We start from the raw sequence: 27,982 nt of genomic DNA on the forward strand, positions 1-27,982 counted from the left end.
AGATGGTGTGTTCTGTTTACTTGATCACCTTTTGCAAGTTGCTGTACTTCTGAGTCATCATTTCCTTCTCCGGAGGAATATGTCACTTACTGAGCTGTTGTGAAGATTAAATAAGCTAACATGTATAAATGCCTCGCACACAGTAGGTAGCCAGTGAATGTTAAGCTTCTTTCCTCCTACATAATTTAGACAAAGCCCAGGTAAACTTACAGTCAATTTTTTTTTGGACCAAATACGTAACGACGTTGGGAGTTCAAGAGCACAACTCTTTGATTATCCACAAAATAGGTCCTTCTCAGAAGGTAAAATAAATTGGGAATCATTATTTAAATAAATTAACCAAGCAAAATATATTGAAAAGAGAATGCATCAGTCTGAATAAAAATTTTCTTTGGACAGGTCACCTTGTAGCCTCTTTCCTCATCCAAAAAAGGGAGATCATAATTCCTAACTTGTAAATCTGGTCCAGGATTAAATGTAAAGTGCCTAGGATACCACCTGTTACAGTAGATACATTACGTTTTAAGCCATGCCCTGCTTTTCCCTGGTCACTGCAGAGGACCCCAGACTGTTAAGACCTCGTTCTTAATGTCAAGGTTACTTACAACTTGGTACAAAAAGAATAGTTTCTGTTTTTAAGGGGTCCTACTATAAAGCAGAGTATAATCAAAACACTAAACTTTTGACTCACTATTTTAAAATCCCTGAATTAAGTGTGTGGACCATAATACCAAGGGGTGGAAACAAAAATGTCTTCGTTCAAAAATAACTTTTAAAATTTGAACTCAAAACAGACCTTAATGTATCATGTTTAAACACTGTCAAGTTTGGAAAGGAGCCACTTTTGTTTGTTCATGAGCTGTCATTGGATAGCATCATTCTGAGAGTGTGTATTTAATTAGGGAGTTGATGAATTTTAGGTATTCCTGCAGTAGAAGCTTTCTGTTTCGTCAGAAATTGTTTGACCTGTATGTTGAGTACAAAAGTGGTTACCTAGTTAATTCCTTGTTTTTAAAAAGGTGCTAATTTTTTTCAGTATCCTCTGACAAGTATATATGGCCCCTGATTCAAGGAGCTGCTTGTGTTACCACTATTCGTTCTAGTACACAGTCTCACATTATTAGTTTGTATAAGATGGGAGCTCTGCTCAGTTTCATTTGCCAGTCTGGTCCTTTGTACCCCTCAAAAGGTGACCTGATATCACCATGACTGGCATGAGTGTTCTCTTGCTTCCCCTTTTCCCTTTTTGACATTTAGTTTTATCTCGAGTAATACGGTTATAATTTTTTAACACATTGGTAACAAGTTGATCATAAAGCGGATACTTGGGGGTTTTTTCCCCCTCTTGTTTTAAGATGTAACTTAGATCTTTAGAGCCATGGTACCTGTAAGAAGTGAATTTGGCCAAGAGCAGTATCACCTAGGGAATTAATGCAAAAATTACCAGTGCTTGGAGGCCACCCCCGTTCCAACTGAATCAGAAAGAGAGGGTGGGAATTAGGTTTTGGCTAGTTTTAAAAGCTCTTCAGATGATTCTGATACACAGTCAAGATGAGAATCACTAACCTAAAAGGGAGAATAAGATTGTGATCGTACTTGGCAAAAATATGCAAAATGTTTTCTTACATGGCTAGCGTATTGCCCAAAATAAATGCTCAGTAAGGGATGAGATTTTTTAAATTTAGCTTGGTCTTTAGTATGCCCTGATCAATTTTAGCAGTAAGTTGGAAAGTCTCTCAAACCAACTTTTGTAATACATTTAACTGAAGGTAGAAGTCTTGATTTAAGTGTAAGTCATTATCTTACTTGAACCCAGTTTCTTGAAAGGTTAAACAATTACCTAGAGCATCTCGTTTTCCAAATTAGAACAAACACACCCCCCACACACACACACACCCCTTTCCTTTGCTCATGTCACATTAGATAGTAAAAATAAATAAATAAAATTGATCATGTGTCAGGCCACTTGGCATCCTTGAAGTCAGAAATTTAATCGGCCTTTGGATATTTGCTATAGATAGCCCAGTAAGCAGTATTTATAGAATAGAGGTACATGGCACTTGAACAGTAAGATATGCTGTACGTTTACACTTGGCCTTCTTGGTGGCTCCAGTCTCCCCTGTTTCAGTTGGGCACTATTTCTTATTGATCTTTATAGTGTGTTGTCTAAGATAATAAAATGAATACAAATAATATATGTAGTCAGTTTTATTCTAATGAGTCTTATGATACAAAATTAAAAGTTTTAATTAAATATTTGTAGTAGAAAAACACTTTCTTATGTGTGCCATACTTAAAGATGAAAACATCTAGCATAAAATTAGTTGTGTTGATATACGAGCTGGGACCGATTCCGTCTCATTCAGCAGAGGCGCCGTTAAACTACAGTTCAACTCTGTGCATTAGGAATTTGGCTTCTGTTAGATGTTGAAGCATATACTTGCCTCTAAGGACACATTAAAACTCTTCAAAGTTTAATTACATTCAGACAAAGATCATCTAACTACTGCTGAACAGGAAATATTTAATTGTTCCTTTCTACCTCCATTAATTAGTTCCTTCAACTCATCTTTAAAACCTTCTCCACGTCCTTGGGTGTTTTATTATTTGCTTCTTAAAATATTCAGTGTCAGAATGAAAGTGCACAGTTTAAGTATTTGAGAAGGTGAACTGACTTCTTCCCTTCTCGCCTGCTCGATTCTAAATTGCAAGGCTGCCATGTCAACAGATCTTAGACCAACTTGTGGCATTAAATGCCAAACGGATTTCATTTTTACTTCATAAGCTTTCTCATTGCTACTTTGCATTTGTCTTCACTAAAGCTTCTGTTAGTTGGTGAGTTTTTCAGTTCCTCCTTCATCTTTTCTGTCCCTTGTAGCTGTGAGAGTTCCAGTAGATTGCATCATTAGGTTGGGCCCTGTGAGCTGTTGTGCTCTTTTCCAAGTGTCTGATTCAGCAGGCCATAGACCACTGCTTGCCAGAAAATCGCCGTTGGTTCTCGGCTGACGCTTGCCTACTTGTTTTGATCGTCTGAGGGATGAGACTTTGTTTGCCAGAACTACAGTCGAAAGAAATAGGAGGGTGCAGATAAGAAAAAGCACTGCAATTATAATTAAGCAAATTAGCATAGCCATTTTGTTGTTGTTTTCCTCACAGACCCCTTTTTTGAAAATTTCATGGGGACTCTTGCTTGTGTTTTTGATGCTCGGTACTGTTGGAGAGCTGTTCCTGACAACAGAAGGTATATAAATCTCCAGTTCCGATTTAGGAGTTAGAGGTAGGACAGGAGATGACGTGGCGATTTCAGTCATGTTTGTAGAATTACTCTTTTTATCTACTGCAGAAGTTGTAGGGTTTGTGTTCATGTTTTCATTTTGGTTTCTGCCCGTCTTATTTTGAATATCTGGATCCCAGACAGTAGTACTGTTAGCCCACAGATGGGTATAGTTTGCTTTTGTTCCAGGACACAAAGAAAAAGCTGTTGTCATCACAAAGGCAAGATGCAGGTAATGTCCTACGTGTTCCATGTCCATGAGTATACCGGCAATCTGTTGGGACAGCAGATAATTTGTTAATTTGTGAAAGAATAATGGTTCCTACTTTTCGTGATTGTAGTTAAAAGGTGGACACCTGATGTCTTACAAGTTAGCTACAAACTCATACCTAATATTTGCTGTCCTGTTTGAATTCCTTCTCAGCTGACTTTTTCTATTAGGCTATGTGTAAAGAAGCCATTTAATTTCTGTTATTCTTTTAAATGCTAGAAGTTGGCATTATAAATGCCTATGAATCATTTTAAACTGAATACTGTGGTTTTGTATAGTTTTCTCCCCCTCAAGCATGCTGAACTTCAGCTTTGAGTCGACGACTTCTGCTTCTACTTTCCTGATTCCTCCTTCCTGCCCCCGCCCAGACCCCAACCATTTAAGGATCTTTCTTGCAGAAACTCCCCACACTCTAACAAATGTGTCACTCATCTTTATATGGGCCTTAAGCATTTTGCTTTAAGTAGGAAAAGAACATGCAAATGGCTTTTTGGGGTTTTGTTTTGGGGTTGAGAAAGGGGAAGTGTGGTAGCAACCAAAGGAAAAGGATTTCAAATAGGAATTCAACATGTTCTTTAAAAAAAAAAAAAAAATGGAATTCAAGATGTTCTTTTATCTTCCTGGGTGTTTATCTTGGAGCTTAGAATAAAACTGGTACTTAGAAATATACTCCTGGGTATTTGTGAAAGCAATTATATATGGTGTTGGTTCTCTCTTTTCACATCTGTATCCCCTGACTTCTTGTGGCTTTCTGAAGGCAAAGGCACGCCAGGTTTTTCAACCTAAAAATCTGGCATTACAGTGAAAATGAGGCAGATTTCTTATGAATAATATCGAAAGTTAAATTTATTGACTTTTTTCATCATCATTTATGCCCAGCATTTTTTCCATGAATATTTTGACACAATGTTTTAAAATACATGATACAGTAAAATAGAGAACACCAGGATTGTGGGGATTTAGACTGAAGTGGGAAGACAAGGCAGATCTTGAGTCTCGACATATAAATAAAAAAGATGAACTTTAGTTGTGGCTTCAGGCTCCTTGGAAGGCAGTACAAAAAGGAGACAAGTCTGTTCCTAATTCTCATTATACACCATATGATTGAAGATTTAAACAGAGCTGGCATATCTGTTCTAGGTACTGATGAACCAGCGGGAACGATCTATCACCATTATCGAATTATCTCTTTTATTATAATATTGTTTGAGCTGCTTTTTTTTTTTTTTTTTGGTAAGAGTACCTTATTGTTAGCATTTGTTTGAGATAACTGGAAGCAAAACCTACATTATTCTCCTGAGATTGACTCAGTGGAATTGCCTGTTTAAAAACTTTATTTTATAGATGTTCTTCTCAAACCTGAATGTGAATGTCTGAATGTCTTTTTTTTTTTTAAATGTGGATTCTGATTCTGTAGTTCTAAGAGGGACCTGAGATCCTGCATTTCTAGCCTCCTCCCAAGTAAAACAGATGTCACTGCTAGCCATGCTTTTTTGAGTTTTGAGGTTTTATAATAAATAGTTGCTATGTGTCATTGGATAATATTTGGATGCTATTGATATACAGAAATTGAAAATAACAAATGTGATATGTTGTTATACTAACAAAAGTAGCTTATAATAAACAAAGGTAAATGGCAACTAACCAGTGAAGTAATATTTCCTAAAGGAAAATAAACCTTTATTATGTGTTCTAGAATTAAGATTACTTTTTGGATTATGATCTTTAATAGACAGTTGAAGGGATTGTGCACTGACTTCTATAAAATAGCGTTCAGCTTCAGTTTTTAAAGTGAACGACACCAATCTTAGGATACTTTACGGTTCTTTCACAAAGAGAAATACTTTATTTTGGGTTAGCAAGTAATTTCCCTCCTTTCATCCTAGACTAGCCTTCTGCATTCAATGCTAAAATAATTTAAAGTGGGTTATTCCTATCACATTAGTTCATTAACAGGGTAGTATACATCATGGTATTCGTACTCATTTCAGCAGTGCTTACCACGGGGTAGATAATAGGCCCGCTGTGGATTGTCTTCGGCCAGATGTACTGTCATTCCCAGATAAACAAGCTGTTAACAAAATGAGACTTTCTCTTGCCCTTACAAATGCCTGAGAATAGAGAACTGTCTCTGTGTCCCCAATTTATGCCATGGAAGCCAGGTTATGTTACCAAAAGTTCTCTTTATCTCCGGTCATTTTGAATAAAATTTATAATGCCTAAGCATTCATAATGAGAACTTTATTTTTTAAACTTTTTAAATAACAAGTAAAACTTTTCAATTCACTGTGGAGTCTAAACTCAAATCCTTTCTAATCCTCATAAAAACTATGTTGATGATAAATCTTTCCATCTCTAACTTAAATGTTACTTAATAGTACAGAAAAGAACAGTATACGTTTTCAATCACTTATGATTCTACTTTATTAGTAAGATTCTTAGGTATTATTTGAAAGCACTTCCTTCAGCACTAATCTGTACAACGTTATGAGTAAAAAGGCATAAGAAAAGCCATATATATGACCTACCTTACAAATTCTTGGTCAAAATTTGGTTATAACCTGATTTTAATAAGCCACTTCTTTTCTTGTCTTGAAGCACAGCTTCCAAGTAATTTAAAGCAGAATAGACTTGGAGAATATGAACCTTAAAGTAAATCTGCAGTGAAAAAAAAAAGGATATGTACAGCTAGCTTTCCACTTTTAAAACCAAACCACAGATGACACATTTCCTTTCTGCTGCAACTAAAGCACATGTCACAGGGGGGAAAAAATCCAACTTGTCCAGTTGGCCACTGGCATGACAGGAGGCTTTGTACAACAAGTCCCCGCCTCCAGGGCAGGGAGGGTTTTCTGCCCCATGCCTTTTGACCTTATGTGCATTACATATGCCTGCTGTGTGCTTTTGAATGATATGTTAGTATCATTCAGAAAGAGATGGAAGGGTATTTTTCCTGCAGCATTAAAATCTTCTCTAAAAATTTTATTTGTGTACCACAGGCTGATTTAATGACATGAGTTAGGAGACCTGGGGTATTGGTCAGATAATAGAAACAGTGATACACATAACCAACATCTCAGATTGCAGAGCTACAGCAAAGACTTGAGAAAATATCTAGTAAACTTAGGTTATATGGGGCAGAATATACTTTGGTGTTGTTGAATGTATACACACAAAGTCTCAGCCTCTCTCTCTCTTTCTCCCCCCAACCCCCGAAGGTCCTGTCATCACTTCATATTCAGTATGTCTAAATGGACTTCATTTTCCCTCCAAAAGTGGCTGCCCCTCATGATCTCTTTTTTTTGTTGTTCATGATAGGAACATTCTTTGTGATCTCAGAGGCTTGATACACAGCAAGTCCTTTTAATTCAAGTCCTTCCTTTCAGCCCTGACCAGAACTTGGATCGTGTTGGCTCTTCCCCTCATATTCTTGAATTGGTTTCTTTTTTTTTTCTTTCTTTCTTTTTTTTTTTTTTTTTTTTTTTTTTAGCTGTCACCATAGCATTTAGATCCTTAGGAGGCCATACCTAGACTACTACCATAGCTTTTATTTTTTTCCTTACCAGCCCCGACTTCTTCATGTATCTTGTATACATCACTTCCTTTGATCATATCACTTCTTTAAGAATATAAAGTTGAATAACTCCTTAACACCTATAGCAGTGATTCAGAAATGTCTGTGTACGTAAATATCAGATGAGAAGTTTTTTTAAAAACAATGAAAATTTCTGGGCCCCGCTGTATACATTCCTATGTAGTAGGTCTGGGCTAGCACCAGGAAGCAGACTGCATTTGTAACAGGTGCCACGGTTGATTGTGATACTGGGCTCCACAGAACATAGTCTGAGAAATATTGGAGAAAACTCAAACCTCTTGAAAAATTTTGATCCCTTCACAACTTAACTCTTATATATTTTTCAAACTGTATTTCTTTTTTGTGAAGTTAAGCTTTCCACTTCATTTGGTTTTGTGTTTTAGTTTTTATTGAAATTCCAGTTAACATACAATGTGATGTAAATTTCAGGTGATTCAACACTTACAACACCTGGTGCTCATCACCAATGCGCTCCTTAACCTCCATCACCTATTTAACCCACCTCCTTCCCCTCCCTCAAGTGACCATCAGTTTGTTCTCTGTAGTGAGGAGTCTGTTTTCTGGCTTGCCTCTCTTTCTTTCTTCCCCTTATGATTGTTTGTCTTGTTTCTTAAATGCCACGTATGAGTGAAATCATATAGTATTTGTCTTTCTCTGACTGACTTATTTTACTAAGCATAATATACTCTAGCTCCATCCACGTCATTGCAAATGACAAGATTTCATTCTTTTTTTATGGCTGAGTAATATTCTGTTGTAATATATACCACCTCTTCTTTATCCATTCACAGTTGATGAACATTTGGGCTCTTTCCATAATTTGGCTACTGTAGATAATGATGCTGTAAACATTGAATTAGTATTTCTGTATCCTTTGGGTAAATACCTAGTAGTGCAATTGTCCAGATTTATCTCTTAAAACGTCTGTACATGAATCTTTCATTCCAGCTAAAATAGCTGACTGTTGCCTCAGCACATCTAGTTATCTGTTTCTTTTCCTCTTTAGAGGCCTCTTTCAGGCCTCTCCATGAGGCCTGCCAGTCCCTCCTCTTGTTGAATTCAAAGTTTCTCCTACCCACTGAAGCCTCAGCATCTTCTGTGTAGCTTTCACTGGCTACCCAGTTTGTGTTCATATCTCCCTCTTCTGAACTTTTTCTCTGCTATTTGTTTGATAAGTGATTACATACAACCTCATACCTTTCCTGTCATCTTGAAATATTTTATTTTGGGGCACCTGAGTGACTTAGTCATTCGAGCATCCAACTCGATTCAGGTCATGATCTCAGGGTCTTGGAATCAAACCCTGTGTCGGGCTCTATGCCCTTGGCATGGAGCCAGCTTGAGATTCTCTCTCTGCCCCTCCCCCTGCTCGTGCATATTCTCTCTCTCTCTCTCTCTCTCTCTCTCTCTCTTTCTCAAGAATAAATTATTTTAAAATCATTTAACTTATATTTTTATCTTATTTCCTCCCAACAAGATTATTAAAAATCTCTGAGGTAAGGATGTTTATCGGGCCTAGTACTACCAGAGTCATCGAGTATAGAACTTTGGGCCAAGTTAACATCAGTTCCGACTTGAAGTTCTAGTACTGTGTTCTTCAGGGCTTTCTGGTGGTCTTTACCTTGGCTGCTCTCACACCGATCAGCATTCTTTTGAGTTGTAAGCAACTTAGGACCTAATATGGCTTAATCAAAAAAAAAAAAGAATTTATTGGCTCACACAACTGAATAGTCCAGGGATAAATTTGGTCCCAGGAGAGGCTTTATCTAGGACTCCAATGAAATGGCTGGGGTCCTCTCTCTCTCTTCATCTCTCTGCTCCATTTCTTCTGTCTTCAGGCAGGCTTTTCTTTCATATGTCAAGATATGAGCTAACAACTCCCAGGGCAATGTGTTTCCTTGTTTATAAACACCAGGAAAGAAAAAGTCTCAATTCCTAACTAAAGCTAAAGTCTCTGAATTGGGCCTCTTTGGCCCTTATTGTCCTGACTTAAGTCATATGATCATTGCTGAACCACCGGTAGTCAAGGTGGGGTGAACGAATTGACCAAAGCCATTCAGATGACTCCAGGGCTCCAGGGCGTCATTCCCACCCAGACTGTTCAGCTGGGAAATTCTGTGGGCCTCGAGGCAACCAATCAGTGTTCACTGCCTTCCTCTGTCTGTGGTGTGCGGGTTTGTTGCTCAAAAGGTTTTGAATTGGAGACTTGTCTCTTCCGTTTTACTTCTACCTTCTCAATGTCTCAAGAATAACTGATTTTAGAAAATGGACTTAGACTTTATGTAATTGTTTTATATTAGTTTTCTCTAGAAAGCTAAACAGAAAATTGAAAGAATGAAATAGATTAGTAGCATCTGTATATTTATCCGGAACCCTGTTAACCATCTGTGTCCTGTTTTTGTCCTCTTCCTTAGGTTTAAAACTGGCCAAATCAATGGCGATTTGCTGATATACCACGTCTTGCTGACTTTAAAGCCATATTATGCAAAGCCATATGAAATTGTAGTGGACCTTACCCATACCGGGCCTAGCAATCGCTTTAAAACGGACTTTCTCTCCAAGTGGTTTGTTGTTTTTCCTGGCTTTGCTTATGACAATGTCTCTGCAGTCTATATCTATAACTGCAACTCCTGGGTCAGAGAGTATACCAAGTATCACGAACGGCTACTGACTGGCCTCAAAGGCAGCAAGAGGCTCATTTTCATCGACTGTCCTGGGAAACTGGCTGAGCACATAGAGCATGAACAACAGAAACTGCCTGCTGCCACACTGGCTTTAGAAGAGGACCTGAAGGTATTCCACAATGCTCTCAAGCTAGCTCACAAAGACACCAAGGTTTCTATTAAAGTAAGTTTCACTCCTTGTTAGGTAAATGATTTGTTAGCTTTCTCGGCTAAGCAGACTGTGCTGGCCTTCCTAGGTGTCCTCATAGTGGTGTATTAAATGTAAAGTAAGTCCAGGTGAAGGAAAAACCAAGCTATCTTCATGGGGGTCCTGTGGAAGATATGAGAGGTGTATGCTTAATTATAGTCTAGGTCGGATTGGAAGCAGGAGAGTGTTGTAGAGAGTGCAGTTTGCCATGTATCAGTCAAGTGGTAGGAATGTGTGGAGGGTGAAAATTACCAGGTGAGAATTCTTCTGATGATTACGCGCTCTTTGCAGAGTGGGAAACGAATCAAGAGAAAATCCATAATTGTCCGTAGGATTCTTGACCTTTTTAGAAAAAATAATTTTTTTAAATGTTTCCAGTCTCTTTTGAGATCATTTATCATAATACCTATTGAGTCTATTTGAATATGTAACGGTGGTAACTCTTCCTTAAATTGCAAACATGGTATTTGTTTGGTCGGTTGGTTGGCTGGTTTTCAGAGCCTCTTACAACTCTATTTAGCGGGATTTAATTCTTCTTCACTTCACCCTCTTACACCTTCACTTCCCAGGTTGGTTCTACTGCTGTTCAAGTAACCTCAGCAGAGCGAACAAAAGTCCTAGGACAGTCGGTCTTTCTAAATGATATCTATTATGCTTCGGAAATTGAAGAGATCTGCCTGGTGGATGAGAACCAGTTTACCTTAACCATTGCAAACCAGGGCACACCGCTCACCTTCATGCACCAGGAGTGCGAAGCCATCGTCCAGTCTATCATTCACATCCGGACACGCTGGGAGCTGTCGCAGCCCGACTCCATCCCCCAGCACACCAAGATTCGGCCAAAAGATGTCCCTGGGACACTACTCAATATTGCATTACTTAATTTAGGCAGTTCCGACCCTAGTTTACGGTAGGTTTTTTTAAAAAACCCTCTTCAACTCTATTCAGGGTTTGTTGCTTTTAGAATGAGGCCGCTTAATAAGCTTTTAAAACAGCCTTTACCTTAATACTCTAAATTGTAAGGTGTGCTGTGTTGGTTAACCAGCGTGACCTCATCAGCTTGTGGGGTATTCACATGAACTGTGGAATTCTAAATAGGGTGATTCACACTAAAGCAGTATATGTTCTTTCTCTGGGAAACTTTCATCTGAAACAGACTGCATAGCAGTTTTATTGTTTTGGGTCCCCCCGCCCCCGCAAAAGCCTTTTTAAAAAAAGTTAGTCCTAAGTTTCTCCTTCTCTGAGTCTTCTAATTATGTTTTCCCCTGTTCAAAACTATATCACTGTTAAGTTTCCTCACAAATTAGATTATCATTGTTTGACAAAGGAGGGCTTAATGTTCAATAACTCAAACAGTAACATTGCATACTTTCCACCTATGTGACTTCAACAAAATTCCTGAAGTCTTAAGACTAATGCAGATGTCATCTGACAGAGTATAATTGGTTCTGTTTAGGCTTAATAATCTGAACATGAATGAGGAAAGGGCATGGCCTGTGGGGTCAGTAGATTTGGTTTAAATCTAGATCTACTACCATGTATGACGTTGGGCAAGATCCTAAAGTACTCTTAGCTCTAGTTTCCTCATTTTCAAAGTAAAGATAACAATGCCTTCCCTATATACCTGCAAAGGTTTAATAGTATATACAGTAGTATATTTTAGCACCTACCAAACAGTTTCTGCTCGGTTAGTATTACTGCCTCCCAGTCCCCGCCCCCCACTTCCTCTCTCTGCCAATGTCTCTTTGTACTCCTCCCTCCTTTCTCCCCTCTGCTTTTTATTTTAGGATAATTCTTTGTCCCAGGTTCCTTGGGACTGTCAAGATTTTTACAGGTATAAATTCTTAGCTCCAGAAAATCTTTCTAGGGTATAATAATATAGCCCAGTTTTATAAGTGGCCCTTTTAGGATTCCTGATTCTTAAATAAAGGGGGGTGGGGGGGGGGAATCAAGATTTCTTTACCTGAACGGGGCCTCATGGAGTCCATGAACTCCCAGAAACTATACATAAAATTGTGTGTGTGCTTAGCTTTCATTATCTGCAAGGAACCTGTGACACCTACCCCCAGTTTGAGGAGGGCCCCATTCTTTATAGCTGTTGAAAATGTCCAAGAATAAAAGTCAATGTCAAAATAATGTAACTCCAAATTCCTAGGAGTTAGTAAGAGATACATAAACTTAGAAACAATATTAACATTCTCGATTTAGGAAAATAGAGCTACAAAGCCTGCCTTTAATTTCTAATTCAAAGCTCCTCATAGAAGAATGCTAACGTCTTCTAATAGTTATCAGCTTGAATTGATCCTGTATTCTCTTCTGAAATAAAGTGAGCTGACAGCTTCTGCTTTTTGCTGAAGCAGGTCATTCCAGAGAAGAAACCTTTAGGCTGATTCAGATTTCAATGCCTTTTGCCCCCAGATGGTTGTTGCATAAATATAGTAGCATGGTGAAAGTTCAGAGGTCAGGAAAACCTAAAATTTACAGACCAAACTATTTCTCTTGCCAGATGGGGGAGAAAAATGAAAATTTGAAAATCGAGTGTGAGTTTTTTGACCTGTCTCCTAAATTGCTTAAGTATATTTTCAGACATTTAGAAAAGAAGTTTTGTTTCTAATGGAACCTGGATATATGTTATTATTTTGTTTTTAGTGGTTATGTGTAATGGAAGGAAAAATGGGGGGACTTCATTACATTACGTTTGTTTTTGACCCCCCAGTTTGTAGTATGTCTTGTAGGGCACCCAGAAAGAAATTCAGTAGTGTTGGCTAAAGATTTTCACATTTTAATTGGATGAGGGGCCATCTCGTTTCTCTTCTTATGATCCCCATTATAAATGGATCTGATGGGAGGGGAGCCACAATTTGAGGTTTGGGCTTCACTGAAAATATGATGAGCCTCATTCTACTTCTTTCTGTTGATCCACCTTAGGACCATAAATCTCTCCTCTTTTATATCCCAGGGAAATGTCTTTTAGGAAGGTCTTAAACTTACCTGTCGCAGGAACCTCACAGTGCTATTCTGGTTATCTCAAGAACCTCCTTTAAAGGAAATCCATAAATGGTCAAGGGGTATTTTGTGTTTACTGTAGAATCATAACATCTTGTCTCTAATGGATCATAAAGTTTAAAAATCGTTATTATGCTTTGTAATAGAATCATAAGTTGTGTGTTATGAAAAAAAAATTGGAGCTATAAGAAAAAATAAGTTTTAAACAACTTCATTTGTGTTTTCTCCTAGGTCAGCTGCCTATAATCTTCTCTGTGCCTTAACTTGTACCTTTAATTTAAAAATCGAGGGCCAGCTACTAGAGACGTCAGGTTTATGCATTCCTGCCAACAACACCCTCTTTATTGTCTCTATTAGTAAGACACTGGCGGCCAATGAGCCACATCTCACCTTAGAATTTTTGGAAGAGTGTATTTCTGGATTTAGCAAATCTAGTAAGTAATAATTTTCTTTAATACCAACGATTCTAAGAAGAGTCCGAGAAGATCCTTTCATTGCAGAATTTGCCAGTGAAATCATAATTGATTTTTATTTTCAGTTCTTTACCTCCTCTAATATTTCATCTGCACCTGAGAGAACTCTGCAGGAACTTCCTGGTAGACAACATTGAGAAATCTGCCAAAATTCTGGCCACAAACGCATGATGGCAAGATTCTGATACCTTACATGTCTCCGAGCCACAAGCCACATACAAAGTAGTTTTTGCTCTGTTCTAGTTTAATTGGCTCTAGGATTTATCTTCTTAGCTGATTATTCTGAATGAGTGAAGTGTCCATGTCATCCCCCTGATTTTTTTTTTTTTTAACAGTTACTTATTTTTGAGAGACAGAGACAGAGCATGAGCAGGAGAGGGGCAGAGAAAGAGAGAGGAAGACACAGAATCCAAAACAGGCTCCAGGCTCTGGGCTGTCAACACAGAGCCCGACGCGGGGCTTGAACCCATGAACTGAGATCATGACCTGAGCCACCCAGGTGCCCCGTCATCCCCTTGATTTTGAAGAAAGAGTCATGTTCTCTTTTCTTGAGGTTGTCTTTGAACTGTGATTTTAGTGTTCAAGTACAGTGCCTGGAGAATGCAGTGGCACGTAATACAGGGTCCAGAGTCAACTCCTGACTTGGCTTTTAACAAGTCCTAACAGGGGTGCCTGGGTGGCTCAGTCAGTTAAGTGTCCAACCTCAGCTCAGGTCATGAGTCCGTGGGTTCGAGCCCCACGTCAGGTTCTGTGCTGACATCTCAGAGTCTGGAGCCTAATTCAGATTCTGTGTCTCCCTCTCTCTCTGCCCCTCCCCCCGAACTCTCAAAAATAAAGATTTTTTTAAAAATTAAAAAAAAAAATGTCTTACAAATTTAACATCCACTCTTTCCATTCATTCATTCTCATACCCTGTAGTAGTATAAATGTTGCTCTTCTTCCAGCTTATTTCCTGACATTTGCTTCCCTTTCTCTCTCCATAATACATAAACTTTTTTCTGCATTCAAACGTATTTCTTGATTTTTCAGGTCATTGAAAACTTTGACAATTCCTCAAGACCAGATCACTATATATAGTTACTTAACAATAAGAGATGTAGGAATATAGCTCTAAAGAGACAATGTGTTAAGACTGACAAAACAAGAAAAGCATAAAGATTTGTTAAGAAATATTAATATTAAAAAAAAGATTTGTGTGAATGACCAGGCATATTGTGTTCCTGGATTAAACAGTTGTTCCCAGATTGTTACAAATTCAGTGCAATCCCATCAAAATAGCTTCAGGATTTGAGGATTAAAAAGGAGGCAGAACTGAAAATGATTATAAATTTCACCTAAAAGGACAAGAGTAGGTAAGAAAGTATGGAAAGAAAACTGAGAGACACTTGATGTTGCAGACATCTGGACACATACCAGTACAGTAATTCAAACAGAGGTGTTCAAGAGTCAGCAGTCAGATCAGTTTAAGAGAAACAGATTGATAAAGAAGCATCACAAACTGATGGGGGAAGATTAAATCATTTAAGCAATGAGATGGGGAAATGCGTTAAATTGGGTCCCATCTTCACCCTAAACCACAAGATACCAGAATAAGTTCTAGTTATATTTAAGATATAAAAACTGGAACCATGGGGGCGCCTGGGTGGCTCAGTCAAGAGTCAAGCACCCAACTCTTGATTTCAGTTCAGATCATGATCTCATGGTTCGTGGGTTTGTGCCCCACATCAGGCTCTGTGCTGCCAGTGTAGAGCCTGCCTGGGATTCCCTCTCCGCCCCTCCCCCCCCCCCGTCTCTCTCTCCCTGTCTCCCTCTGCGCCTCCTCTGCTCGCGCGCACGCTCTCTCTCCCCCAAAATAAATAAATAAACTTTAAAAATTATATAAAAAATAAAAACTGGAACCATTAAAAAAGAAGAATGTTTAATAGCTTTCTGGGTGATTAAGGACTTATGAAGGAAAAAAGTGGTAGATGGAAACAAAGGAAATGGTGAACATAAATGACCACGTAAAACTTCAAAACATCTCTATTTCCAAAACTGAAACACAAGTAAAGGATAATAAAAAACTAGGAAATAGGCTTGCAGCAAATATGAGAAAAGATTAACACCTTTAATGACAAAGAGTTCTTACAGATTAATGAGAAGTGGATCAACAGCAGTAGCATGCAGGTCATGCTAAAAAAAGAGTGTATTTTAAGAAATTCACTAATAAAATCAAAGAAATACAAACTCAAAGAATAGAAAGATAACATTCAGTTATCAAACTGGCAAAGGATTTTGTTCACTTTATTTCAGTGTTGGCAGTCGATGGAATTGTGAACAGGGGCAGGGTTTTGAGAAAGCAGTTTGGACATAGATATCAAGACTCTTAGGAATGTTCATACCTTTTGGCCTCATGATTCCATCTTTTAGAATTTATCCTCAGGAATTGATGTTCAGGTGTTTATTATAGCATTACTTTTTATTTACGTTTTTAACATTGAGGCATATCCTACCAGTCAAGTGCCCACATCTTAAGTGAACAGCTTGATGAATTTTTACATGTGAACACATCACAAAACCATCTCCCAGAACAAGAACATTTCCCGCATCCAGAAGACTCCTCTCAGTCAGTACACCATCCCCTCACCAAGAGTAACCACTCTTAGGACCTCAATCGCCATGGATTTATTTTGCCTACTTTTGAACTTCACATAATGTTATTTATAATAGCAAAATATGGGAACAATCTAAAGGTCAAACAATGAAGGACTAATTGTAAGATTTCCATATGATGGAGTAACATGAAACCGTTAAAAATATTTTGGTTCAGAATTTCAGTTTGGGAAGATGAAAAGATTCTGGAGATGGAGACTGGAGATAGTTGCACAATGATGTACGTAAGGCCACTGACATGTGCACTTAATGATGGCAAAGTTCATGCTGTGTCTATTTTACCACAATTTAAAAAAAGCATTTTGGGGACTCTAGATAAAGTTACATGGAGGAATTTTTGTATCTTTTTCTAAGTCCGAAGTTATTTCAAAATGGTTCAAAAAAATGTTTATGGAGAATTTTTAATGATGAGTAATAACCTCAGTATAACGTGTGGTGCAGAAGATATTCAAAACATACTGCACGTACAGCATAGCCCCCGTCTTTGTGGAAGGCGTGGGGTGGGTTTTCTGTGCATACGCACAGGTAATGTACCTCATCTCTGCATAGCTTTGAAAGCCTGAGGAGAGAGAGATTAATCTCAGCTTCATTTTTGTGGTGATGCTTTCGTTTTCCCTAACTTTCCCGGATTGCCACATATTCCTTTTACAATTAGAGTAAAAATTTTAACTAGAAGGTATTAAGAGGGAGAAAAATAAGATAAACCTTTTCAAACATGGCTAGTTGGCTTCTAAGATTACTTTCTTCACGGCCTATTCTCCTCGTCTCTGTCTTTAACATGGTGGCCAAATCTCTTTTCTCCAGGCTGTCTCCTAGGTAATGATCTTTACCTTTTACCTTCTTTCTCCCAATCCCTTATTTTTATTGTTGATGTCCTTTTCATTGGCCATCTATGCTAATAGTGTATTTTTTCCCAGGTATTGAATTGAAACACCTTTGTTTGGAATACATGACTCCATGGCTGTCAAATCTAGTCCGTTTTTGTAAGCACAATGATGATGCCAAACGACAAAGAGTTACCGCCATTCTCGATAAGCTGATAACGATGACCATAAATGAGAAACAGATGTACCCATCTATTCAAGCCAAAATATGGGGGAGCCTTGGGCAGGTATTGAGTTTGCTCAAATATTTAAATGTCTAGTACCTCCGTGATGCAGATATTAATCTAGTACCCCCTTTGTGCAAAACATTGTGCTAGGCATTAGGGATACAGCTGTGGAAAAGACAGTCCCCTCTTTCAAAAGGCATGCAGACACTCACCTAATTCTTGATCTGGTTCAGAATTGTAGATGTCTAATGCATGTTTCAGAGCCAGATAAAAACTAGTTATTTTAGTGCTCTTTTCCATGACATAACTATATAGGATTTAACTGTAAAACTCCAGTGTGGTTTCTAGTAAATAGTGCTGTGTAACATATTCTAGTACCTGACATACCAGAGAGGTCAGTAGATATTTGTCAGTTGACATTATTTGGGACACCTGCTTTCGTTTACAGTTCTCTCTCACAAGAACACCAGGAGTAAAGTACAGAATATACTGTAATGTTTTCCTTTTTATCTGACAAGAATTATGCCCATCATTTCTTCAACATTACCGCTTAAGGAAGTGATCCCTTACTCAAACAACGTGGCGAATCCTCCAAGTAATTTGAAATGACCTTGGAGCTGGTTTTAGAGCTCTGTAAAACATCTCAGCACTTGAAGTCATTTCCTATCTTTTAAAACAATTGTATTTTGTATTAATCACACATGACTGTCTTAGGAGACAACAGAGGTGCTTTGCTAGTGGATGAAAATAATACACGTGGAAATTTAAAATTTTTGCATGCCAGTCTCTTCATCTCTGACGCAGTTGAGTGAATATCTTCATACTCCTTCGGATATGTAATGATAAATTACATTTATTGACAGGTCTCTAAATGAAACCTAGTGTTTTGGAGGCCTCAGGGAAAGTAGAAGTTTCATGTTAATTGGGCTGCTGCTTGCAGTATTTTTAAATTAAAAGTTAAGTTGGCACAACAGATGGCTGAAACATACATTATTTCTCCCTCTTCCACTAGATTACAGATCTCCTTGACGTTGTACTAGACAGTTTCATCAAAACCAGTGCGACAGGTGGCTTGGGATCAATAAAAGCCGAGGTGATGGCAGATACTGCCGTAGCTTTGGCTTCTGGAAATGTGAAATTGGTTTCCAGCAAGGTAATCAACTTTTCCTTTGCCTTCTGGACCATGGCATGATGTGTCTGTTTTTCTTACCGGGAGGTTTTTTGGTATGGTGACTAGTCGTTTTAGAGTTAAACTGAAATTTTTTGTGATAAAACTTTTTTTTTTAGCCCTTGTGTTTCTTAAAATTCTGTTTCTTGACAGGTTATTGGAAGGATGTGCAAAATAATTGACAAGACATGCTTGTCTCCAACTCCTACCTTAGAGCAGCATCTCATGTGGGACGACATTGCCATCCTCGCACGCTACATGCTGATGCTGTCCTTCAACAATTCCCTTGACGTGGCAGCTCATCTCCCCTACCTCTTCCACGTTGTTACTTTCTTAGTAGCCACGGGGCCGCTCTCCCTTAGAGCTTCCACACACGGATTGGTCATTAACATCATTCACTCTCTGTGTACTTGTTCACAGCTGCATTTTAGTGGTGAGTTCCAGGAAAGTAACTTGTGTTTTGTAATTCCTTTCTCCACTTTATATAGCCCGGTTGGCACAAATTATCCTAGTTGTGAGTACGGTGCCTTAACACTAGCTGCTTATTGGAGCTTGTGATAGTGGCATGAAATACTATCAAAAAGAAAAAGAATAAATTAATTCCATTCCATTTCAAGCTATAGCCAAGATTTTGTGTGTGTATTTGTCAAGTAGAATCTTGTAGGTATCACAGAAGCTAAAGCCTGAGCACCGGTTGACGGTGTAGCATTACTAGCATGAATTTGTAGAGAAATGGAGCTAAAGCAATGAGCATTGAGATAATGTATCTAGAGGGTTGGTTTAGGGAGCATGGTTATATAATTTTGATCTGCTACTCAAATTTTCCAAATTCAAAGTGAAATTTGCCATGTTAAAAAGTTAATATCTTTAAAGTCTTCACTTGTTCCTTTTTTCTTTTACAGAAGAGACCAAGCAAGTTTTGAGACTCAGTTTGACAGAGTTCTCGTTACCCAAGTTTTACTTGCTGTTTGGCATTAGCAAAGTCAAGTCAGCTGCCGTCATTGCCTTCCGCTCCAGTTACCGGGACAGGTCGTTCTCTCCTGGCTCCTATGAGAGGGAGACTTTTGCTTTGACATCCTTGGAAACAGTCACAGAGGCTTTGTTGGAGATAATGGAGGTACACTAGGCAAAATGATAAGAAACTAAGGTTATTTTTTTAATCCGTTAGTACTGTAAAGAAGAAATACTAGTTTATTCTATTTTACGCTTGATGCTTAAATAAAACTCCCATGGAATGTGTTTATTGGTAATATATATATATATACATCGCTTATTTAATGACATTATAATAAGCATTATTTAATGATTAGTATACATTTATGTGCATGAATCTATTTAGAGTATCCTTTTTTTAAGGCATGTATGAGAGATATTCCAACATGCAAGTGGCTGGACCAGTGGACGGAACTAGCTCAAAGGTATGTCCCAAATAAATTTAACTCGTAGGAGTATGGGTATTATTGAAAATGTCAACATTACTGCAGAGTCGATATTTTAATTAATTACCTAGTGTGTATAAACACAAAGGTTTTCATAGACTTTTTGGGTCTTTTAATTGCAGATTCGCATTCCAATATAATCCATCCCTGCAACCGAGAGCTCTTGTTGTCTTTGGCTGTATTAGCAAGCGAGTGTCTCATGGGCAGATAAAGCAGATTATCCGTATTCTTAGCAAGGTACGTCTCTGTCCCTCCTCCCAAATATCTGTGGGTCTCAAGTTGGAAAGCATATCTTGCATGTTTCTCAGTGACATCTAAACTTGAAGTTAATAAAATATCTTGCATGTTGCTTGCTAAACCTTTAAACAATGGATTTGGTTATTTTCTTTATTAAATTCTTTGAAGTGAAGAAACCTTTTCTAAAGAAGACGCCTTAAAAGAAAATATGTATTGTCTCTTTGGCTAAGAAGGTACTCTTAGTATTTTATCAGTTTTCAAAGCATTTAACTATATGGTAGAACTTGCCTTATATAAAAGTATTTAATTTGTAACAATATAATAATGCACAAAATATTGTATTGGAATATAACATAGAAGTATTTAAAAATGAAAACCCAAATGATCTAGCTACCAAGAATACCACAGCATTGGAAATAATTCTAGCACTTACTAACCAAGGAATTATTCTGAACTGATTCTGAGATCCATTTTAGGAGTTTATGTTTTATTTCAGTGAAAGTAAAATAAAAAATTCTGTTTCCCTAAAAGGCACTTGAGAGTTGCTTAAAAGGACCTGATACTTACAACAGTCAAGTTCTGATAGAAGCCACAGTAATAGCGCTAACCAAATTACAGCCGCTCCTCAATAAGGTAATTACCGTACAGAACGAGCCCATTTAGTTTGGGCATTGGTATTAAATGTTGTTTCATTTTGTGTCAAAGAGTTCAGAAAACAAGTTGGGCTGAGAGGTTATAAGGAAGAGGAGGTAGTTAAAGCAGAACTTCCTGTCTTTAAGTGTAGTTGTTTGAAGACCTCACACTAGAGGAAGATAAGTATGCGGAGGATGTTCTCGGGTGCTTCTAAGTTTTCATCTCATCAGTGCTAAAGGAAGACAGGTGTAGACTCTGAATTTTTTTGTCCATTAAGTGTTCATTGAGCACCTGCTATGTGCCAAGTACCATTTTAGGTTCTAGAGAGGTAGTACCTGAACCAAACTAATAAAATTCCCTACCCTCATGGAGCTTACATTCTGGGACGAGTGTGGGAGTTGGGGCATGAAATAGATAATTAAATAAGTACGATAATAGTTCACGATCATTACCATGGAGAAATGTAAAGGTGGGTGAAGTGTACCTAATCACCAAATGAGTTTGGGTGCTAAATGAAGTTGATGTTTAAAAGGAATGAAAGGATGCGGCCACTGATTTAGGATGGGCTGAGCTTATCTCAGCTTTGTGGCCTGGAGCAGGTCGTTTAACATATCTGGACATCATATTTCCACATTGATAAAATGAATAGACTAGATGATGGTGGAGCATTATTTTCCAACTCTAAAGTTGTATAATTATATGAATTGAGTACAAGATTTGAGGGAGGTTACAGAGAAATAAATACCTGTGTGCTCCTCTCATCGAGTTGTATCTACGAGCACATCTTCTAATCCTAAATTACACAAAATGGTTCGCTCGTCCTCATAAGTTAAAATGAGGCTCAGAAGGGCTAAGTGACTTCCCCAAGGTCACATACCTAATAAGACAGAACCACGATTCTCTTCCAAGGCTGTCTGACCCTGAAGTCTATGTATTTTCCCCTATACCACACTGCTAAATAAGGGTTTCCCCCAAATCAATATCTTGAATTCATAACAGCAAGAGATATTATGCTGATAAGGGTGACAAGAAAATTAAAAGGGTAGAATCTAAAGTTAAAGAGATAGTGGGATTTAGTGTAGAGAAAGGGAGAAAGCCTTGCATAGCAAACCATGCAGCAGGAGGGTCATACAAGAATGGTGGGACAGTGAAGGGATGGTGAGCAGAATATTCTAGTTGTATGGAGAAATTTTGCAGGAGAATAGAGAGAGGGAAGATTGTAAAGATTGGATAGAACTAATCTAACATCTAAGACCCTTCAGAAAGGAGTTTGGAAATGTCCCTATATGTTTTCAAGCAGATAAGTAATATGACAAAAGGAAGGCTTAGAAGGGTTCTTCTGGGGGCATTGTGCACCGCAGATTGGAGTAGGGGGAGACCAGAGGCAAAAAGGAATCCACATTTACAGTAAAGAAGGTTGGTGTAGAATAAAGTCGTTAGCAATAAGCAAATACTAAAGAGACTACTTTGGAAGGATCAACAAGACTTGGTGACTGGAGTTTGGGATCAAAGAACAGGGAGAAACCAAAGTAGGTGTTAATGTTCTCAGCCTGGCTAACTGTGTCTTTAGCTACACACATGCAGTAGATGAAGAGCCTACCCGTATATTTACCTTCTTCAGAAGAGAAAACATGCATCATCTGGGCGTTAATGTGCTCTCTTTGATACTGCAATGTGTTTTGAACGAGACTGTTTTGTAGCTCATCTCACTAATCTGGAATGCGTGGCCTTTGCCAGGACTCCCCTCTGCACAAAGCCCTCTTTTGGGTAGCTGTGGCTGTGCTACAGCTCGATGAGGTCAACTTGTATTCAGCAGGCACCGCACTTCTTGAACAAAACCTGCACACCTTAGACAGTCTGCGGATATTCAACGACAAGGTAAGCAAGCTTTCATTTGGCATCCCTAGAGTATGCACGTTAAGAATTCCTCTCTTTTTTATTGTTGTCCTTTTAAAATCAGAAGAGGTCCATAACTTCAATATGAATTTCTTTAATGCAACTTATTGTGAGTATAGCTTCTTAAGAACTCATATAAAACTAAACTTTCCTATGTAAAAATAGCAGAAAACAGTATTCACCCAATACTGGTAAATAGAAGAGGGATGAAAACTACTGAGTAGTGGGGCACCTGGGTGGCTCGGTTGAGCATCTCCTGTCAGCTCAGGTCATGATTGGTTCATGGGTTCCAGCCCCTGGCAGTGCAGAGCTTGCTTGGGATTCTCTCTCCCTCTCTCTGCCCCTCCTTAGCTCGCACACACACTCTCTCCCCCTCTCTCTAATTAAATAAACTTAAAATATATATACATATATTGAGGGGTCCCTGGGTGACTCAGTCAGTTAAGCTTCTGACTCTTGAGTTTGGCTCAGGTCATGATCTCACAGTTCGTGGGTTCGAGCCCCGCATAAGGCTCTGCGCTGACAGTGTGAGCCTGCTTGGGATCCTCTCTCCCTCTCTCTCTGCCCCTCCCCTGCGCGCACACACGCACACACTCTCTCTCTCTCTCTCTCTCTCTCTCTCAAAAATACATAAACAAACTTTTTTTTTAATTTACATGCAAATTAGTATATAGTGCAACAATGATTTCAGGAGTAGATTTCTTAGTGCCCCTTCCCCATTTAACCCATCCCCCCTCCCACAACCCCTCCACTAACCCTCTGTTTGTTCTCCATATTTAGGAGTCTCTTCTGTTTTGTCCCCCTCCCTGTTTTTATATTGTTTTCATTTCCCTTCCCTTAGGTTCATCTGTTTTGTCTCTTAAAGTCCTCATATGAGTGAAGTCATGATTTTTGTCTTTCTCTGACTAATTTCACTTAGCATAATACCCTCCAGTTCTATCCATGTAGTTGCAAATGGCAAGATTTCATTCTTTTTGATTGCTGAGTAATAACTCCATTGTGTGTGTGTGTGTGTGTGTGTGTATATATATATATATATATATATATATATATACACACCACATCTTCTTTATCCATCCATCTGTTGATGGACATTTGGGCTCTTACCATACTTTGGCTATTGTTGATAGTGCTGCTATAAACATGGGGGTGCCTGTGTCCCTTCGAAACAGCACACCTGTATCCCGTGGATAAATGCCTAGTAGCACAATTGCTGGGTCGTAGAGTAGTTCTATTTTTAGTTTTTTGAGGCACCTCCATACTGTTTTCCAGAGTGGCTGCACCAGCCTGTATTCCCACATAAACAAACATTTTTAAAAAAATATATTGAGTAGGGGTGCCTGGGTGGCTCAGTTGGTTGAGCGTCTGACTTCAGCTTGGGTCATGATCTCACAGTTCATGAGTTCAAGCCCTGCATCGGGCTCTCTGCTGTCAGCGCAGAACCCGCTTCAGATCCTCTGCCTCCCGTCCTCTCTGCCTGTCCCCCACTTGCACTATCTCTCTCAAAAATAAATAAACATTAAAAAAAAAAATTGAGTAGTAATAGCTACTATGCTAGGCTGTGTGCTGTGCTGTACTTTGCACTGTACTACATAGGACCATCGTTATTTGTGATTTCATAACCCAGGGTTAGCGTTCTCTACCTCCCATTTCACGGATGAAGAAATAATGTATACATAAGCTTATTTTTATTGAATAATGGTACTTGATGAAAAATAGGGTGGAGAGTCTAAAGGACACTTTGGGCTACTTAATTATACTAGTTTTTGGTTTTGCCTAATCCCACTTTGAAACATACCATTAGCGCCCTTCTTAATGTTTATCAACCTTGACCGTGGTTGGATTTTGGTTCACAGAGTATAGAGGAAGGCATATAACAGTATGAAATGATGTCCCGTTTGTCTTTGGAGAAAAATGGGATAAGTCTAGGAAAAAGAAAGGGGAGGAATTTTTTTTTTAAAGATATGTACATGTTTATAACAAGAGATTTACTTGAAGTGAGCTGAACAAAGCTGTGAGTGGGAAAAACACAGAGAACAGGAGCATGGTTTGAAGTGTGAAGATACTTGGGTTAAACACTGTTTCATCAGTCTGCCAGATGTGGTATACACTTGGAACAGCCACCTTGGAGTTTATCCATCAAGCCTCCATTTTACAAAACACGAAAGAAAAAAGTTAACTAGCTTGTCCATGTTCGTACATCTGATTGGGGACTAGAGCCCATCCTTCATGATCCCCGTTGCGCTTCTCTGGGGTCGTCTTGGGACCATGGTGCTCAGAGAGAGATAGCTAACTGTTGGCTATTTGTACGGATATAAAAATAGTTGTAAATGAAATGTCTGTCTAGGCATATCTGCCTTGGTATTTTCATTGCCACAACGGCCCATTAGCAGGAGCTAATATTGACTTCAGTGCCCCCAGGATACTAGGAATCAGAGTTAATAAACCTTATTAGAAGTTGCCAGGAGGTGAGATGAATAAGGTCTGACGATCTGCTGTATAACACGGTGACTATAGTTGATAACACTGTAGTGTATAATTGACACTTGCTAAGAGTAGAACTGAAAGTTCTACATTTAACAACTTAATGTTCTCATCAAAAGCGGGCTGTAAAAATATGTGACATGATGGGCGTGTTCGTTAACTGGATGGGGTAAATTCTTTCACAGTGTAAACGTGTATCAAATCATCATGTTGTACACTTTAAATACCTTAGAATTTTGTCAGTTATACCTTAATAAAGCTAGAAAAAATAAATTGTACATATAGCAGGTTAATAGATAATCATACCTTATGTAGTATTCTGCAACTTCCATTTTTATTTAACAACATAAAGTGAACACCTTTCTAAGCACACACACACACATTCACACGGACACGTTTCTGTGTGTGTGTGTGTGTGTGTGTGTGTGTGTGTGTGTGTGTAATTCTTTCCCATTGCTGCAGAATATTTTACAGTATGCATGAGCCACAATTTTTTCAACCATTTGCCCATTAATGAACATTTGTTTCTGTCGTTTCTTCTTTTCTGTCATAAACAGTGCTACTGTAAACACCTCTTTACATTTATTTTAAGTACTCCTGTTTTCCTTTCTTTGAGATAAAAATCTAGATGACCTGAGCATGACCCTAAATACCTTCAGTTGTTGGCTTTTAAAAATTTCTGTTCAGGAAAGGGAAAGAAAAATAAGATAAAAACAGAGAGGGAGGCAAACTATAAGAGACTCTTCAATGCAGAGAAAACGAACTGAGGGTTGCTGGAGGGGTATTGGGAGGGGGATGGATTAAATGGGTCATGGGCATTAAGGAAAGCACTTGTTGAGATGAGCACTGGGTGTTATATGTATATGATGAATCCCTAACTTCTACTCCTGAAATGATTATTACAGTATTTGTTAAGTAACTTGGATTTAAATAAAAATTTTTTTAAAGAGGAGAAAAATAATCTCCGTTCATGAGGGAATCACTGCGTTTTGGGTTTTTTTTGTTTTTGTTTTTTTTTTTCATTTTTTTTTTTGAGAGAGCACTCGAGCAGGGGCAGAGCAGAGTGAGAGGAGGACGTAACATCTGAAGCTGGCTGTGCACTGACAGCAGAGAGTCTGATGCAGGGCTCGAACTCACAAACTAGGAGATCATTACCCAAGCTGAAGTCAGAAGCTTAACTGACTGAACTACCCAGGCGCCCCTCCCTGGGCTTTTTTTTAAAAATGCAGATTCTGGGGCATTACCCAGTGACCTTAAACCCTAATTATGTTGGGCAAGTTGCATAGCATTTTTAAGTTTCAGTTTCCTTGTTTTCCCACACTAGAATGTAAAATCCACCAAGGCGAGTAGTTTTTGTTCTGTTCACGGATTTATTTGCAGAGCCTAGAGCCATGCCTGGCACGTCAAAAACACATAATAAGTACTTGAGAAGTAAAAGAATGAGCCAATAAATCTGTACAATGGAGCTAATGTTGGCTGCATAGGAGTGCTTTAAGGTTTCAGTACAGTAATGCATCTAACATTGTCGCATACTGCGGGCACTCAGTAAATAGGAACTCTTTTTGTTGTCTTGAATTTTCAGTCATAGTACACAAAACACTACATCTGCTACAATTCAATGGATGGTCTTGTTTAAAACAACAATAATTCTAATTTTTAAAAAGTCATCACAATGTAAATTGATAACCATTTGTTTTGCATCATAAACCAAAGCTGTTTCATCTGCTATCATCTTATTATTTATGTATGCTTGATTGTCTCACAGTAACTTATTTGTAGTATCTTGAATGTTCTATGGTGTTCTGTAGTCATCTGAAAATAATTTCTCTTAACTCGAAAGGATTACTTATCTTGTCATAGCTGTTGAACACAATCAAAAACCAATAAGTGACCCTTTAAGGAAAGATCCTGTGTGAACCCCACCAACCATCTTCTGATTATCTTTAATAGAGTCCAGAGGAAGTATTTATGGCAATCCGGAACCCTCTGGAATGGCACTGCAAGCAGATGGATCATTTTGTTGGACTCAATTTCAACTCTAACTTTAACTTCGCGCTGGTTGGACACCTCTTAAAAGGTAGAGGCCTTGGGTCAGAATGTTTTTATGAAACGATATCAGGAAGCCTGAAGTAACTAAAATAATTCATAATTTTAAATAAGTTGAAATAATTTGGCTCATATGTCTTACTTTAACTGCAAATATATCTGTCTTCCTGAGCCATGTTTTGTTCAATATGTATTTTAATGGAGCCTAATTTCCACGTCAGTTATCAGATTTCCTTTAAAAGGCAAAAGAGTTGATTCCTACAATAACCCTAAATACCGGACTTTCTAATAGCTGTATTGTTAGTCAATACTAAGTATCTTTTTGGTTATTGGAAATAAGACAGACTGCAAATCAATAAATGTAACTTGAGTAACTTATGTTAGAAAATGACAGCTTAGAGAGTTGATCACAGACTTTCCCCAACTTGTTTCTAACGTATTGATTAGTTGCATTGTTACATACCACAGAACCTCACTTTTCTTGTACCCCACATTCCCCCCCCACCCCCCCCCACCGCTTCAAATTTTTGTATTGCTTATAGCAGTGGTCTCAGCTATTCTTAGAGCCAACCCAATCACTGCCTGCCCTGGTTCCCCACTGCTGACTTCACTGTGTGTTAGCTTTGGTTTATTAACATGGAACAGCCATGGCCAGAGACTATGTCATTAATAGGAGCGGCGTATGGTGAGGAGTCAGAGACAAGAGCAGTGAGACTTAGGATGAGGAACTAGCATGAACCAATGGTCTTAAGCAGCACTGGCTTTGGTCATAATTAGAGTTTTGTATCAATTTAAATGATTCTTACGCTGGAGGGATCATGGAGGTTCCCCCGGTTTTTGCCTGACATATGTACATACACCCACTAATGTGAATGTAAACATTTGA

At 38.4% G+C, this 27,982-nt stretch overlaps 2 protein-coding genes across 9 annotated transcripts in view; one reads left to right on the forward strand and one right to left on the reverse strand.

The window, feature by feature from the left end:
• Positions 1-27,982, forward strand: part of NF1 (neurofibromin 1) — a 319,551-nt gene that overhangs the window by 266,631 nt on the left and 24,938 nt on the right. For all 8 annotated transcript variants that reach the window (XR_006211074.1, XM_042966177.1, XM_042966176.1 and 5 more), the window contains 12 exons: positions 9,555-9,987; positions 10,581-10,921; positions 13,249-13,451; positions 17,060-17,253; positions 18,206-18,346; positions 18,515-18,794; positions 19,264-19,478; positions 19,718-19,779; positions 19,923-20,037; positions 20,569-20,670; positions 22,408-22,548; positions 27,001-27,127. Coding sequence is in view for 7 of the 8 variants with exons in the window: in XM_042966177.1 (XP_042822111.1) it covers positions 9,555-9,987; positions 10,581-10,921; positions 13,249-13,451; positions 17,060-17,253; positions 18,206-18,346; positions 18,515-18,794; positions 19,264-19,478; positions 19,718-19,779; positions 19,923-20,037; positions 20,569-20,670; positions 22,408-22,548; positions 27,001-27,127 (2,354 nt within the window). In the remaining variant the exon portion in view is untranslated. The remainder of the gene's footprint in view (positions 1-9,554; positions 9,988-10,580; positions 10,922-13,248; positions 13,452-17,059; positions 17,254-18,205; positions 18,347-18,514; positions 18,795-19,263; positions 19,479-19,717; positions 19,780-19,922; positions 20,038-20,568; positions 20,671-22,407; positions 22,549-27,000; positions 27,128-27,982) is intronic.
• Positions 1,976-6,271, reverse strand: EVI2A (ecotropic viral integration site 2A). The gene is made up of 2 exons (XM_007076037.3): positions 6,074-6,271; positions 1,976-3,548 (listed from the first exon to the last, which is right to left on the reverse strand). The coding sequence occupies exon 2, from the start codon at positions 3,531-3,533 to the stop codon at positions 2,829-2,831; it is 705 nt and encodes a 234-aa protein (XP_007076099.2). The 5' UTR covers positions 3,534-3,548; positions 6,074-6,271; the 3' UTR covers positions 1,976-2,828.

This window comes from Panthera tigris, chromosome E1 (assembly GCF_018350195.1).
Source record: "Panthera tigris isolate Pti1 chromosome E1, P.tigris_Pti1_mat1.1, whole genome shotgun sequence".
Lineage (NCBI taxonomy): Eukaryota > Metazoa > Chordata > Mammalia > Carnivora > Felidae > Panthera > Panthera tigris.

What these genes read in the sequence shown, in the direction of transcription:
- EVI2A (XM_007076037.3), bottom strand. Translation starts at nt 3,533, where the DNA reads ATGGACATGGAACACGTAGGACATTACCTGCATCTTGCCTTTGTGATG.